General features: G+C 43.4%; 2 protein-coding genes across 4 annotated transcripts in view; both read right to left on the bottom strand.

Annotated features, from left to right (window-relative positions):
* Positions 1–8474, bottom strand: part of LOC129387819 (snake venom 5'-nucleotidase-like) — a 29925-nt gene extending 21451 nt beyond the window's left edge. Inside the window, exons 1-3 of the mRNA XM_072286400.1 lie at positions 8104–8474; positions 4037–4262; positions 1488–1673 (exon numbers count right to left, since the gene is read on the bottom strand). Coding sequence (XP_072142501.1) covers positions 1488–1673; positions 4037–4262; positions 8104–8298 — 607 coding nt within the window. The 5' untranslated portion in view covers positions 8299–8474. The remainder of the gene's footprint in view (positions 1–1487; positions 1674–4036; positions 4263–8103) is intronic.
* Positions 8475–10544: 2070 nt separating this feature from the next.
* LOC126542648 (adenylate cyclase type 6-like) overlaps positions 10545–15100 on the bottom strand; it is a 243454-nt gene continuing 238898 nt past the window's right edge. For 2 of the 3 annotated variants that reach the window (XM_055077175.2, XM_055077176.2), the window contains 2 exons: positions 11792–11983; positions 10545–10959 (listed from right to left, as the gene is read on the bottom strand). In XM_055077175.2, the coding sequence (XP_054933150.1) occupies positions 10703–10959; positions 11792–11983 (449 nt within the window). In that variant the 3' untranslated portion in view covers positions 10545–10702. The remainder of the gene's footprint in view (positions 10960–11791; positions 11984–15100) is intronic. The other variant, XM_055077177.2, reaches the window with a different exon arrangement.

Here is a 15100-nt window from a genome sequence, read left to right as displayed (position 1 = left end):
TGAAAGTAATTGCCAATCTGGCGCTTTTAAGGCAGCCACAATGTCGCCAACACCGATCGTGCAGCAGCAGCCCACGGAATCACCGATGTTCTAGCTTCAGCTACAGCCACTAAACTGAGCAAGTTCAGGGTGAGATAGAGGCTCGAAGTGACGAGGAGTCGACGAACAAGGAATGTCTCTAGAGCTACTACTTCGAAAATGGGACCCGTCTTCATCAGGACAGTTACTGACGAAGTACTCCCCTTGTCGAGACGTTGGCTCTAGCGACATTCCTTGTTCGGCCACTGCTCAGCCACTGAGCTATAGCTGAACATGTGCCGGCAGCTATTGCATATGGCATACGATATATAATGAACAAAACAGCTCACTCTTCATTCTTTGTCGAATCACGAGTGCTTCTGCAACCGCTGAAGACCCGCGCGCACAAATGAGCAATCTCATCATCGACATCAGAGGACTAATAAAGACTGCGACCTGCATCACAGCTAGCGTTGTGTTTCAGTGGCTACCCGTTATACTAGGGAATACAAGGCAACGTTTACACTGACCGTGCTGCCGGAGCTGCACACAGCGGTTCGATGGAATTGATTAAAGCGCCTATTTCGAGAACTGACTCGACATATTTGTGTATATTGTTCCCTTTCATTCGCAGCGGTCTCTTTGCCGTGACGCGGGGCTTTTTAGTACGAACCACTTTATACTACTGAACCGTTTTGCGAATCTCACATGCCAATCAATAGGAATACATCAATAGCTCCAAAACAATTCCCATTTTCCCCAACTACATATTAAATTACCTCTACATAAATAAAGCAAATAGGCAAGTCAGGTCACTTGCCATGCAAAACCATACGTTACTACGAGCCAAAGCAGTGCGAACCTTACATCCGCCATTCCCTCACTCCTTCCCATGTTTCTCTACCATCTTTTCTGTCACTATTTCGTTAGCATAAAACTGGGCGCACTGTTTTAATTAACCTGTCACTGTCTGGCTTCTGTATGTTATCTGTGTGTATTCTAGGCATGTAAGTCATTTCATGTATCACCCTTTCCAAAATAGGCTCTTCGGCGTATGGACAAGTGAACACATCAAGATCAAATCTCTCTCTCTCTCTCTGACTACGACCTCGTATGCAGTGCGCTGTTTTGCAGTCACTAAATGTTAGACTTTTCTTTTCACTTTTGAAACACTGCAAGGCCCCGGTCTGAGTATTACCTAGGCATTATCGGTGGCATCTTAACTGTTCATAAAGTCAGCCCACCTGCGGAAATAGTAAACGGTAAGTCATGAACGTATCCTGACGCAAACGAAGAGAACAGGCCGGGACGAAGAGAAAGGTGCTGTTGTGACTAGCTGCAAATGGAGGTAAATTTCTGGACAACAATATCACTCTGCGCATCCACGTTAGAAGCTTCTCACAACAAATCAAGCTGTGTCCGAGCCGCTTTTCAACAAGAAAAGGAAGGAATGCCAGACGATTCAGTACCATGGTACAGAAACGTGTTTGTGTGTCCACCGACGAGCAGATCCAAGTGCTTCACTTGCTTCACGATTTCGATGTCTCGTGGGTATCCTGAGTGCGTAATTGCCACAAACACTTTTACACCGTCCTTCTCGAGCTTTTCTACTTCTCGTTTAATGCTCGTAATTTCATCTTGAAACTCCACTTTACCTGTAAGAAATAGGAGCACGACGTAAACCAACTTTTCTTGCCAAGTTTGCTGTTTACATCAACATATTCTTGCGCACTTTTAATAGTCCAGTTTTTGAAGTGTGCTAGCCTGAGTTGCCGTTTATATAGCCCTCCTGTGCCTCCTCCTGCGTGAGTGTTTTGCTCACTCTCTCACTCTTTCTCCTCTACCTTTATATTCCCACAGTGTATGACAGCAAAACCTGACGCTTTTCTGGTCGACGTACCACCCTTACCTCCCCTATTTTCGGTTTATCTTTTTCTCTCTCCTATGCACGTGCTCAAATGATTGGTACATTCTTCAATGCATAGCGCTGTCATTATTATCCTATAATTTTTAGGTGCATAAAAATGTTCATTGCCATATCCAAAACTCCAGAAATAGAACGACATAAGCTGTCCATTGGACGCAATTGGTTGAGAGTAGCTTTACCACGATTAAACTGTATGTCACGGTTACATTGATGCAGGTGCGTGAGCACCGCAGTTTGTTTTCTGTTTTTCCCCCTTCTGAACGCGTATTTTCTTTCGTCAATTTAGACTATACGTTTACATTCCGCCAAGTCACCGCTCTTTTCTTAGGTATAGCTTCATCTTTTTGAGAGCAGCATTCCGGGCAAGTTGGTAATCCATTAATCAAGTGATATTGCGAAAAAAAATACGACACGGACGTAAGAGAAGGAGACACACCAAGCGCTTTTATTACGGGTATTAGAACTACGCGGTAAATAAGCTAATTATTATAGGGTTCACGGAAGGTGATACGCATATCAATCTCCGGTCGAAATAAAAACGCTGCCACAAATGAGGGCTAGAATAAAAAAAAAAAAACTTTTGCGTCTTAAGATGATCATTGTTCAGTACCTTTTATTAATATTATGCTGACTATTTAGATGGTCTGGCGCCTGTTCTACTGGAAGGTCTCCAATGTGAATTCAGGGCGAGAATTCTAACTGTAAACTTGGCCCAGTGATCAGCCATTCGCCTACAAGAAATACTTTTGACGTTGAGGATGTTGAACTGCTTGTATAACGCTTCTTCACGGATTTTTCGTATGGCCTACTGATGCGAGACCAATGAACGTAAAAAATCCCCCGTAATAAAGCTATAATGTAGCCCCCGACAAAGTATCTGAAAGGTTCTGAGATGCTGAAAAAAAAAGAAAGGAAGCGGTGTATCAGCGCCAAATCACATCACTGAAGATAACGCTTGTGCATCGCTGAATGCCGAATGAAGGAAATTAACGGAGGCAATGGTCGGTACCTTGTGAGGATTTTTTTCCCACTCTGTTCTTTTCCTTATCGCCTACTATTCAAGGCCGGCAAACGCATTGGGCAGAGCGCCACTCATACGACTTACGAAGAGCGAAAAGAAATGTAATTGAAATATGATCGTTACATTATGCTGGCTAATAAAATCGCCACCTTTTCTTGAAGCAGGACTTATCGGATCTATAAAGTTGACTAAACTCCGGTTGCCTATGATGTTTAGGTATAATTTTACTCTTTAGTTATAACAAATTTACTTATCTTAAAGTGCGCCCAGTACACTGATTGTCACAGCAAGGATAAGGTTGTTGAAAATAAGCTACTATGCTCCTCCCAAACTTATCACAGTGGCATCAGATCTACCAAGTACCTAAAGACTGATTTAAAAAAAAAAAAGAGTACAATAAGCTGCAGTCACTAAACAAGCTTTACTTACGCAGCTGCACCCTTTAGGCACGTCAAAATATACAGCGTTCTATATTATTTTGTGTAAGTGCACTTGAATAGCCAGCATAGCACTTAGTATTGCTGACGCTCTTTCTTAATAAACTTTTGTATTCTATGTATTTTGCAGATTGCAGAAGAGCGTTAGCCAAGAATAACCCGTCTTTTGTCATTTTACTAAGCGTTTCGACGTATACCCTGACAGAATTATGTAGTACTCAGTTCGCCTATTCCTATTACTCACTTGTTCTTGTTACTGAAAGCACTTAACTGCGCCTCAAAGCCACTCCTCGAAAGGAGGAGAGTGAGTGCTCGTTAATTTTGTTCTCGTTGATAGAAGCTGCTGATTATCCACCATCTGACGCCGGCGCGTCAGACTGCAGCCCTCATCGCCGACTGCGAAGGGTTCTGCATCAAATAACGGCTGCATTAAATATAGTGGTCAAAATTTTACCAGTAAATCGATAATTTTATTGTCATTAACGTTATCTAATCATCCAGAGCAGACACCTGCACCGTATTTCGTGTCCACCTGGTTTAAGTGACGCACCTCTGAGCCAACTTTTGCAAGCTAAGCGTAACATATGTAAAGAATTCTGCGATTATGCCACAATATAAGTTCTTTGAGCTTACCAGTATTCGACAGAAATCGAGTTTCGGGAAGTACTGCACCGACAATGCCCACAGATACGCCGTTCACCTTGATCGTCAATGATTTCGGAAGACTGATATTTCGTAAAGCCGGCTCCTTCGAAAAGTCAGTATTCGTGCTTACGACTGTCACGTTAGCCTTTTTCATGGCTTCAAGAAACAGCGCGAGCGCTTCTGGACCATCGTCGAACTCGTGGTTCCCAAGGCACTGGAATGCATGCGAGAGAAAAAAAGAAATATACTAGTAACAATGAACTTGTCTTATGGCGATTGTGCGCTTTGGTGAGTAATGAACTTGAATATATATATATACTATGTATTCATTCTGTTTTGCATTTTTTTTTTACTTATACATATGCAACAGGGCATCAGCCCGTCCCTTCAGACATTTAGCAAATTTCAACATATCCATTTCAGGACCGCCCCGTTGTTGCATCTCGACACCTTTGTTCGGCAATTCTAGTGACACGTGGTTTTGGCCAAACGGATCGCGAGCACACCCCATTTTCCTCTAACATAAAAGGTTACCGAACTTTACCGAAAGATTGAAGCCCCAACATTGCAGCTGAACATTGCCGCTATGCCCTTAGAACCCGCAATTTAAGACTTTTCTGTCTGTTTATTTGTCCCCCTCCCCCGCCTCTGTTCACCTTTATTTTTATTTTTTAAACGCACACGTGCGTGTTTGCAAGCTGACGTAGTGAATACCGTCCGCAAGCGTTGTCTGGTGTTGCTCAACTAAGACGAAAACTAGTAGAAAAGACGCATACAGAGCATACAAGGATTACACAGGACATGCGCACTTCTCATATCTTGGGTACGCATCTTTGTCGCATCTTCTCATCTTAGTTTAACGTTTATCAACTAGCCCGTCCTTAGACTTGGTACTGCTGAAATTGCATTGCTTGAAAACAGAGTTCCCAAGCCACCACATTTCATTCAAATGACGTTTCACCTATCGTCTCCGACTGGGAGAAGATGGAGGACAAAAGTAAATCATTCTTCTTGCAAACAGTTCTCTCCTTTATTTTTTCTGGTAAGGGTAAATTACACGCTTTAGGGGAGTAAGCGATTACTTGGGATGCTGTAGGTTAGCTAAAATCTGTTTATATAATAACTATTCTTTGAAGCGACATTGTGGTAATCAGTTTCCAGGTATATAGATAATGTCCAAGCATAACTACAAACAAGAAATATGAACACACCATCTAAGTTAGAACTCTCACCCCCATTCTATAAGAGCACTAATAGAGAGGTAATACAGACCGAAATTATTGCTCTTAAATTCTCGTATTCTCGCCCCCCTGCCTTTCAGTCCGCGCCGATCCGGCCCTCTGCATGTTTTATGAATGTGGAGGTCTCAAATGCTCTTTGTCTGAGAGTTCTCAGCAACATCAGCTTCAACTACCGTTTTCCTTCCATGCATGTCTATCTCTGGAATACTGTAATAGCATACGTCACTGCAGTCCTTGGTACAATGAATTCACAAACGTATTACCGGCGTATAGGACTCACAAGGAACAAAAACAATTGAAGTTTAGAGGAGCACGTGTACTTTCTTCGTAGAGTTATTTCGCCTTCGCTGAAACGTTCCGTAATAGGTCAGGGATGATATAAAATGCAACAATTAAAGAAGGGAAAATCAGACATCCACCCTTTCGTAGCACTTGCTACAAAGAAAACCCATACGGGTTCCTCGAAAGAGGAACCCGTAAGGAACCTTTGCGGGTTTTCGCAGAATTATTACGTCAAACTCGTGCCTTTCCTTCGTGTTGTCGACAAATTCGACTTCGCCCTGCCATATGCTAGCCGCCTGGTTAGCCCAGATGGTCGAGCGGCTGCCCCGGAAAGGCGGTGGTCCCGTGTTCGAGTCCCGGACCACAACGAATTTTTCTTCAACATTGAGGCTTTTCTTTCGAGGAACCCGTATGGGTTTCCTTCGTAGCAATTGCTACGAACGGGTGGATGTCTGAACGGGTGGATGTCTCTTTAACTACTTCTCTCCACCTTGCGGGTTTCCGCAGAATTATTACGTCAAAATGCAACAATGATTGGTGAATGACAATCACGTGACTCTGCAGCTCCCTGCAATCCGCGCGCGCTATCTAGAATAAGCGTTGAATAACACCGAAGTTTACAGTGGCATTACTTTGCGATGTTCTCGCGCATTGCAGTGGCGAAAGCGCTTGCGCTCAAATATGCTTTAACGGCAAGATCGTGCACCTGTGTAGTCGGCAGACGTGCATCATGCACAATTTTGAATCGCCACACCTGACGTTGACGAGCGGAACCTACGAAAAAATGACAGTTGAGTGGAGCTTCAAGCACAATGGAACAAACGAATTGAATTGTGAGTTAACTGCTGCCCTGCCTTTTCTCCATGTGTTCTTAGAAAGCGAGCCAAAGTTTAGGAGAGCTTGAAGGAAATTTTATGGGTAATATGTGAGCAAACTTTTATGTGTGTCGGTTAATTAAGAGCATGGGAGAAAATGACGAAATTCTTGTCCCCCCCCCTTTAGAGAAGCACGCATGAACAGTATGTCCGTGGTGTATTGCATGGGAGGACTAAATATTGGGATGTGTTTTAATCTTGCATATTATAGGGCATCTTATAAGTGATATGCGGTCAAACTTTAAAGTGTGTGTGCCAAGTTGAGGGACGCCTCTCTTGCCCAACAGTAAATCTATTACACTTTACATTAAACAACCTTCGATACGAACAGTTTCAAAGCTTATCAGTCTTATCCATATATATATATATATATATATATATATATATATATATATATATATATATATATATATATATATATATATATATATATATATATATATATATGTAATAGAAGAAAGGGGGTCAGCCGAGGGGTGCGCTTTTATTAATCATATACCATAAGAAGCCAACCAACAATGACACCAAGGACAACATAACTTGTACTAACTAAGTGAATTAAAGAAATAATAAATTAATGGAAAGTGGACGAAAAACCAACTTGCAGCAGGTGGGGAACGATCCCACGTCTTCGCATTACGCGTGCGGTGCTTTACCAATTCAACTACCGTGGCGTCGTTTTCCCATCCACTTTTTTGGTTATTTAAGTTTTTACTACTAGAACTAACCCTGGGAGTAAATCCTTTTCTTCTCGTTTGTTGCATAACGAGGGTCTCGAATCCGGCAACATTGATGCCTTCAGGCAGCATGTGTGGGATTATTGACCAGTTGCCTTCACCCCCAAAGGTCACGTACATGTGGCGCCTGCGGCAGAAAGGATGTTTGTGAATGGTGGCGCTGGCTAACACTTCCATGGTTATATATATATATATATATATATATATGTGTGTGTGTGTGTGTGTGTGTGTGTGTGTGTGTGTGTGTGTGTGTGTGTGTGTGTGTGTGTGTGTGTGTGTGTGTTAATTCTATAGAACACCCCTCAGATTGCTTGGCTAGATGGGCCATAGATGTGTAGGCACATTGTGCAAGAGTGCCTATGAGTTGCAGTCCAGGGATGCTCGTATTGTGTAAAAAAGTCCACGCGATTTCTATCGCTTTCACGTAGACCCCGTCTCTTACCACGCAATCGTAATCCATGTCGGACATGACGGCCGATATAATTTTTTCCTTCAGCACAGTGTACCATGCGGTTCCTTGGAAGAAGTCACCGGCATTCATAAATAAGGCTCCTGGATATTGTTTCTTCAATTCTGTGACCTGTTGTAAAAGCATGATGAATGACAAGGTGAAAGACGCCTAGCATGCGCAGTAGCTATCTGCAATAAAATAAATGTAATTATGATTTGATAGAACTTGTATGGTTCAGTATATATGTATACATATAGCTTAGAGTCAGAACATAAATGTAATACAGCGGTAATTACTGCAACAAAGAAAAGTTATATTGCTGTGATAATTGTTGATAAGTGATTAATATTTCTGAGATTAATCGAACCACCAATATGATCGTAAGAATAGACGCAGGAACAGAACACGTGTCAGATTTCGCACACCCTCGTCAAACAACAAAGGGTATATTCGAAGGGTGTGCACATACCTTTGCCTTGATCCTAGCAACGCCTCCAACGCAGCTCTTGTTTTTCTTATCTTCGTCGCTGCACATAGCACCGTACTTAGTGCTTTCTTCAATATGCGCGTGCACGTCATTTGTGTGCAACACGGTCAGAGTAAAACCAGATTCTTCGGCGAGGCAGCAAGCACACAAAAGAAGTGGCACCACTAACGCCAACATGTTCGCACTATATAGAAAAACCTTATTCCCCACTTGTGCAGACAGCCGAAGCTTGACTGGCGGCGAAATTGATATTGGAGCTTTTAACGGATGTGTTTTCCTGCCATAGCTGCAGATGTTTAACGCTTGCCGAGCTCTCTAAGCTCTGAAATAGAGCCGTGCCAGCTCGAGCCAGCTCACAGTTTAGTGACTTTGCTGTTCTAATGTAAACGCTGGGCTAATAAGAAAATAAAAGCTCGTTGTATGAAAGCGAAAAAATACCTTTGGTTGAGAGTGACACCAGGATCACTCATAAAATTCGCCCTAGACATTCAAGTCGCATCATGTAACGAGTGACACAAAGATAGAAATGTACGAAAGAAACAGCTGTTTTAAACAAGCAATACCGCTTCACGACAGGGAAGTAAGCGAGCCTAATTGGTTGTATGTAATTTGTGCATAATTGTGAGTGGACCCTTGGTTGCTTGGCGCTTCTTCAGAGTTGAAGGGCAGGCGAAGTACATTTTTGTGGGTGGAGCTTATTTGTAATTCTCAGGTTGTCACTGACTCTAGTGCCTTTTAGGTCAACTGACTTCGATCACCGTGCCGGCGCGAAAGAAGCTGTCCGACAGCGACGACCAAGTGACCGATGCTAGCGGAATAAGCACATTGAAACGTTGCTCTCTTGTACATCGCCCGCTTTTGCAGCTACGAACTTCGTTATGGAACGCTTGTGCGGGTATTTGTCGGTAACTTAGTAAGGCACTCGTGCACTCAAAGTATGCTCAAAACCTGAAGCGATGTGCACTGTTATTACATATATGTTTACGCACTGGGCATAACGTTTGTCCAACTGTTAGCTGTAACAGCAACGCATTTAACGACACTTATTTAGAACGTATTTCTCGAAATGGTTCTAAACGAAGCTTCCAGCAAAAGGGTATGAGAATAAGCACTGGCTCGAGTTCCGCTCTGCGGTTGCAGCATACCACTTAGTGACTATAATTAATAAAAGGTTCTTATTTAATGAATTTTTAAAGGCCTAGGGCCACGCAGCATCGTTTTTTGTGCGGCCACCAGACGGCGGGGAACAGCAGCGCCATAACAGTACCGAAACGTCGCGCTTTTTTTTTCTTTCTTCTTTGTAGCAATGCAGCAAAACGAGGATAGGTTATTTGGATACTCATATAACGACAGCTATTGCAGGCGCTAACAACAACGTGTTTTCTGTCGTACCATGCAAATATAAGTAGCCCATGGCCTGAATAATGCAGGCACCTGGCGCAGTATTGATGTAGTTTCTTCAAAACGGAAGCTGAGTCGTCTTTGAGCTCTCGTGTACCATGCATCCGGGAACCAGAAATCTAAAGAATCCGACTTCACTGCGAGGCATGTCGGTAAGTTTGTTCTTAGTGCTATAGCAGCAGTGTATAACATTACACTGGCTTGCGAAAAACGTGTATATTGGTAAAACCGGAGAAGATATGAATCAAGAAAAGGCTAAGAGAGAACAGTAACTACTTTGAAATAATCAACTTCCATCTTTGATTCCCATAGCAACGTGTGCGATTGTGTCACTGAATTTGGCACGACAGTGCTGTTATGACAGAAAGAAACAAATAACAGAAAAACTATTCAAATATGTTTCATTAGAAGACACCTTGACCCATGTGTCAGCAATCGTTGCATTGTAATGCACGAAAAAGAATGTGAGTATATATCGTGGTTTGTCAAATGTACTAATCTTGCGGGTTAACCTGTACTCTGACCTTGCGAGTGAACGCTTATATCTGTCCGCCTTCTTTTTTTGTCCCTCATTATTTAGCGCTATTGCACTGCCCTTTCAAAAGCTATATGCTTTGTTTTTTTTATATGAGAAGCTTCCTTTAACAGGTGCTGTTATGCACAGGTGCGGTCGTGCGGTACATGCTTGCGTCGCTTTTGTCGGCTCGCTTGTGTCGGCCTGCAAACTAAAAGCACTTTCAAAGGTGGCACACGTCAGTGTTTTGTGGGAACTTTCGACTGGAGTAGAAATAGCTCCTTATTTTTATTTCCTATTTTCTCTCTCTTTTTGCAATTTCCTTCTCTAGCTTTCGTCTCCCCTCACCCATTCCACAGTGCAAGGTAGCAAGCTCGATATTTATGTTCCAGTTACCCACTCCGCCCTTCGCATCTCTCTCTCTCTCTCTTTCACGTAGAGCCAAGTACAATGGGATGTGCAATTGGTTCATAATATATATAACTGTACAGTGACGCCACCACTAGAAAATACTCAACAGTTCTTTTTAATAAGCAAAGCTGCTGTTAAATCCTTTCAATACATTAAAATTGAGTTTAGTAATATCTAACACATTAAAAGAACTGCGCTTCCTGAATTAAAGAACACAATGGGCGATGCTATATATGTTTCGCACCGATTAAACATTTATTTGTTTAAAATTTTCTGGTTCGTTTCGAATAAACCCGCTAGTAAATAAGAAAATGCTCTTATTTTTTCTATGGGGCGTGAAAGCAGCCTTGCGGATAGTGTCTCTTTCCTCCTCAGCGATGGGTTGGTGACAGAGTCGCCTGGAATCGCTGCACGTTCAGATCCATTGAAAATTGTTATGCGTCCCTCAAGGGCCGACTTCACCGGCGTCATCTTCCTGACATGGTTCACAAGAACTGTGTAATCTGCAGGACCTGCAGAAAAGAGTAGTAAAACAAAAGTGTATTGGAATGTCAAAGTGAAATCCGCATGGCAAACTGAACTTGACCATGCCCCATCCCATGAGGAGAGGGCCCTAGTCAAGCTATCGTTACGCAGCTTTTATGCTGCTGTCTAAAGGGATGCATGGATACTTAGTGATAAACGCACTTAGCACTCGTATCAGGTAGGAGCGCGTGTGAGCGCGATTGCGAAGAGCTCTTTTGTTTCGCCCTAGAAACTTTACATGGCCTTGCACGCGCAGGCGCACAACAAACTTCATGGGTCTTTTGAAGACTCCCCACGTCCGTGAAATCTTTCATTCTGGACAACCGGCCTTCTTTACTATACTGAAGGTGTGGTCGGGTGACGTCTAAGTAAGCTCTTCTTTATTCAATAAATGAGTGTAATTGTGGCATAGCGAAGTCCCATGAAAATCACTTGTCCACATACACCCATATGTGGTCTCTTAGAATACTTTACAAGGAAAGCGATCGCATGCTTCTATTGCAAGTGTAATGTGTAGATTTACTCGGGCTTCGAGCAATGTCTGCCCTTAATTACGCGCCCTGTTCCATAGCTCCAAGAGAAAAAAATCCGTCCGCAGCCGTGTACCACGTGACTTAAGCGGACACTGCGGCAATCCTTCTGGACGAAGCGCCGCATATTGTTCGATGTGCTTCTGGCTTCTCCAGCAGTTTTTCTACCGTTATTCTATATCAAAAAATAAGTTTACAAGCGACGATCACATCGGCTGAGTGATTTGTAACCTGGGCTTAGGTGTGTACAAATCTAAACACTATACACGAAATTCGACCTCTTCCTCACCTCCGCTTGTGGCATTCGTTGCTTTATTATAGCCATCCCCTCCTCTCGTAATGTAGTCAGTGGTGACGATTCGGTAGACCTCGGTGTCACTTACTTCCTCGTATCGAGGCACCCTGCACTTTCTGCACAGGACTTGTAGTGATACGACGCGACAGTTACGAGGATACCCCACGTTATACGTCACACGAATACCTGTAAGACAGAGAGAGAGAGAGAGACACTCTTTAATGAGTCACTAGAGATGTTCGCCTGGCCATACGCTTAGCGTGTGGCCAGGCTACTCTAAAAAGCTACTCTAAATGCTACTCTAAATGCTACTCTAAAAAAGATTGGTTGACGCATGAACTGACGCACTCATACACAGTACACCCGCATATACAACATGCGCTATTAACAAGCACAAGTACACATGGTAACAAGCAGATGGAGCGTCCGGTTCAAGCCAGTGTCCAAGAGGAGGACTAATAACACCTTCGTTGCGGACAAAGCACTTGCATACTGCTCCAGAATCTAAGAATGCGTTGGAAATCGAAAGAGTTACCACGAAAGTTTAGTGAAGATTAGCAAATCGCTCGTTGACGGGCGAAATGCGGGGAAATCAGCCTGAGGATTTTTGGCTTTACCCTACGCAGGAAAGCCGGCCAGGGTCATTGAAAAAGAATTTGCGCCAGAAGGAGTGCAGCAGTGCTGGTCATGCAAATAGCTCTAAAAGCAAATAGCAAGAGAAAGTCTTTTTTCTGCTCAGCTCTACGCAGACGTAAATGTGAAACCACGAAAAGGAAGCTTTCAGAAACTAAGATCCTCCTTCGAACCTAAATTTGCTGCAATGAATATTAACTGTAAACTTACGTGAGAGCTAGAAATAATCATTGGAAGTGGCCCCAGTTTTAATGATACTGGTTAATTCGATGCTGTTTCCCCAAGGCTTCTAAAGTATGGGCGCTTTTACAGGCGCACAAAACGTGCAGACTTTGACCGCGTCGTTGGATGCTACGACTCAACTTTTTGCCAGGCTTTAGAATAATTTGTTAGAATTGGACGCGTCGTATATTTCCACTTTCTTGTTTGAACACAGACAAGTCAAGTACAAGATTGCCGCAGCAAAGCTGCGGCAATCTGCTAGACTGCTGCAGCTGCAGCTGCCAGACTGCTGCAGCTGTGATGTTATGGTTTTTCTTTTCTTTTTTTACCCTTCTCTCTCTCACCTATTGCATCCCCTTGCCCCTTCCTTAGCACAGGGTAGCCAACCGGAGATAATCTCTGGTTAACCTCCCTGTCTTTCCTTTGCCTTTCTCTCTCTCTCTCTCTCTCTCTCTCTCTCTGTGATGTTATCATTCTTTGTAGTAATCAGGGTGTCAAAGGTGGGAAAGATTATTTGGAGAGAAAAAATTGCCGTAGTTGTCTTACTCAATGTTGGACAGCACATCCGTGATTTCGGGGGATGTGAGTGCTAACTAACCAAAAAAAGAACGAAAAAGGAATATGAAACATCAGTGTTCATTTTTGTGCAACATCAGTGTGTTGAGTAATGTGATTGTTTCCACCTAATGCCTAAGACAGTTGTTACACAACGTTGTTACACATAAGTTTGCAACAGTTGGAACAGTTGTTGAAATGTAAATGTCCAACAATAGGTGATATATACGTACGACATGTAGTATAACGGTAGCATGAACTCGCTTTCAGTTGTCATCAATTAAACGTTTAAGCCAGTTATAAAGCTCTTTCGATCGGTCTTTCCTTTTAACGCATTAGCATTAGGAGTGTCAAAGAGGGAAGAAATGCATGTATGTGAAGTGTTGGAAGCCGGTCACGTGATGCCACCGCTCGTGCCGATCACGCGTGCCGAATCGCCCGCACTAAGCTGTCGTCGGCCTCGCAAGCGACCCGGAAGCGCCTTTATGATAGCCGGCATCACGACATTCGTTTCTCACCCGTTGCATTTATTCTTCTGTGGTGTCTATTCCGTCGCGTTGGCTTGTCAGAGAAGTTATCTCGGTACACGGGCCCTTGCCGTATCGTCCGCCAGGCCACGGACGTCACCTACGAAATTGTTCCCGTCTCGCCGACTGTGCCAATTACGATCGCTCCGAGTGACATAGTTCATGTCAGAAGACTGAAAGCATACCGCCCTCCTCCTAACATCAATGTTTAAAGTGCAGCGAGACGGCGCTCCTATCGCCGGGGGTAATATTACCAAGCCAACTCATTCTGAGAGAGACATTCTGCCTGGAGCAGACGACGAAGAGGACAGGTTTGTCTGGTGTGCAAGCTTCTATCATCACATCTTTAACGCATTTTATTGTAAGTGGTTGTTTCATGCACCTTGCTGTGTTTATGTTGACCGGGTGGCTTTTGTCCACGTCTTTTTATCACAAGTGTTATATGTACTATAGACGTGCTCTCTTGACTTGATCGCGCAGATCTGCGGGTACAATATGCGCTATAGGCGTGCTCTATTGACTTGATCGCGCAGATCTGTGGGTATTTAAGCAGGTGGTTCTTCAAAAATAAAACCAGTTCTTAGAAAGCGCTCGTCCTTGTGTTGCTCCTATTCTTCGTCCCTGTTTGTTTGCGCACAAAAAGTTTTAAGACAAGCTGTCCACCATCTCGGTTGCTGCTGTGTATCTCGCTATAAATGCATTGTAAATAGTCACGCATCGCGTCGTTTTACGTAACAATATTTATTGGAAATATTAGGCCGCTTGCACTTTTAATGAACCAAATGTTTTCGACTGTTAACTAAACCAAATCAAGCAACACACATAACAAAGTTCAAACCGGTAACATAAACGAAAGTGTATAAACGCATTATAATCTGCACCGCTCCTGCGCCATTAAAATACAATTCATCATCATGATCAAAGTCAGCACGTTCTTGTGCCGCAGATGTAATGCTCTAGAAATATCAATAGTACCGAATAGACACCATGATAGCAAGAAAATTGCATCAATATTTTACAAACTCTTCCCGCAACGAAGAACACCGTATCGTGTATTCTATTGTATCTCGAAGAGATTTGCTTCCAACATTTCGAGAATTGGGGGGCGAGCTCCGCCACTGGAAAAGCTGGCGCCACCATCGGCGTGACGTCGCATGAGGGATCACGTGGACACAGCGACCGCGTCGGCTGCTTCGGAAGCGCCGAAGCGAGCTGAGAACGAAAGTTTGAAGTCCCACCTGCGCTGCGGTTCTGATTAAGTAGTGAGGTTTTTCCGCCTTGGGTGTCTGCTTGACAACATTTGAAATCACTATGATAGGTAGTGGCTGCCTTTGGAGGCGTGTAGCATGGTAGGCTACTGCTCGGT

The sequence above is a fragment of the Dermacentor andersoni genome, chromosome 2, assembly GCF_023375885.2.
Source record: "Dermacentor andersoni chromosome 2, qqDerAnde1_hic_scaffold, whole genome shotgun sequence".
NCBI lineage: Eukaryota > Metazoa > Arthropoda > Arachnida > Ixodida > Ixodidae > Dermacentor > Dermacentor andersoni.
This window is presented reverse-complemented; position numbering and strand designations above follow the sequence as displayed.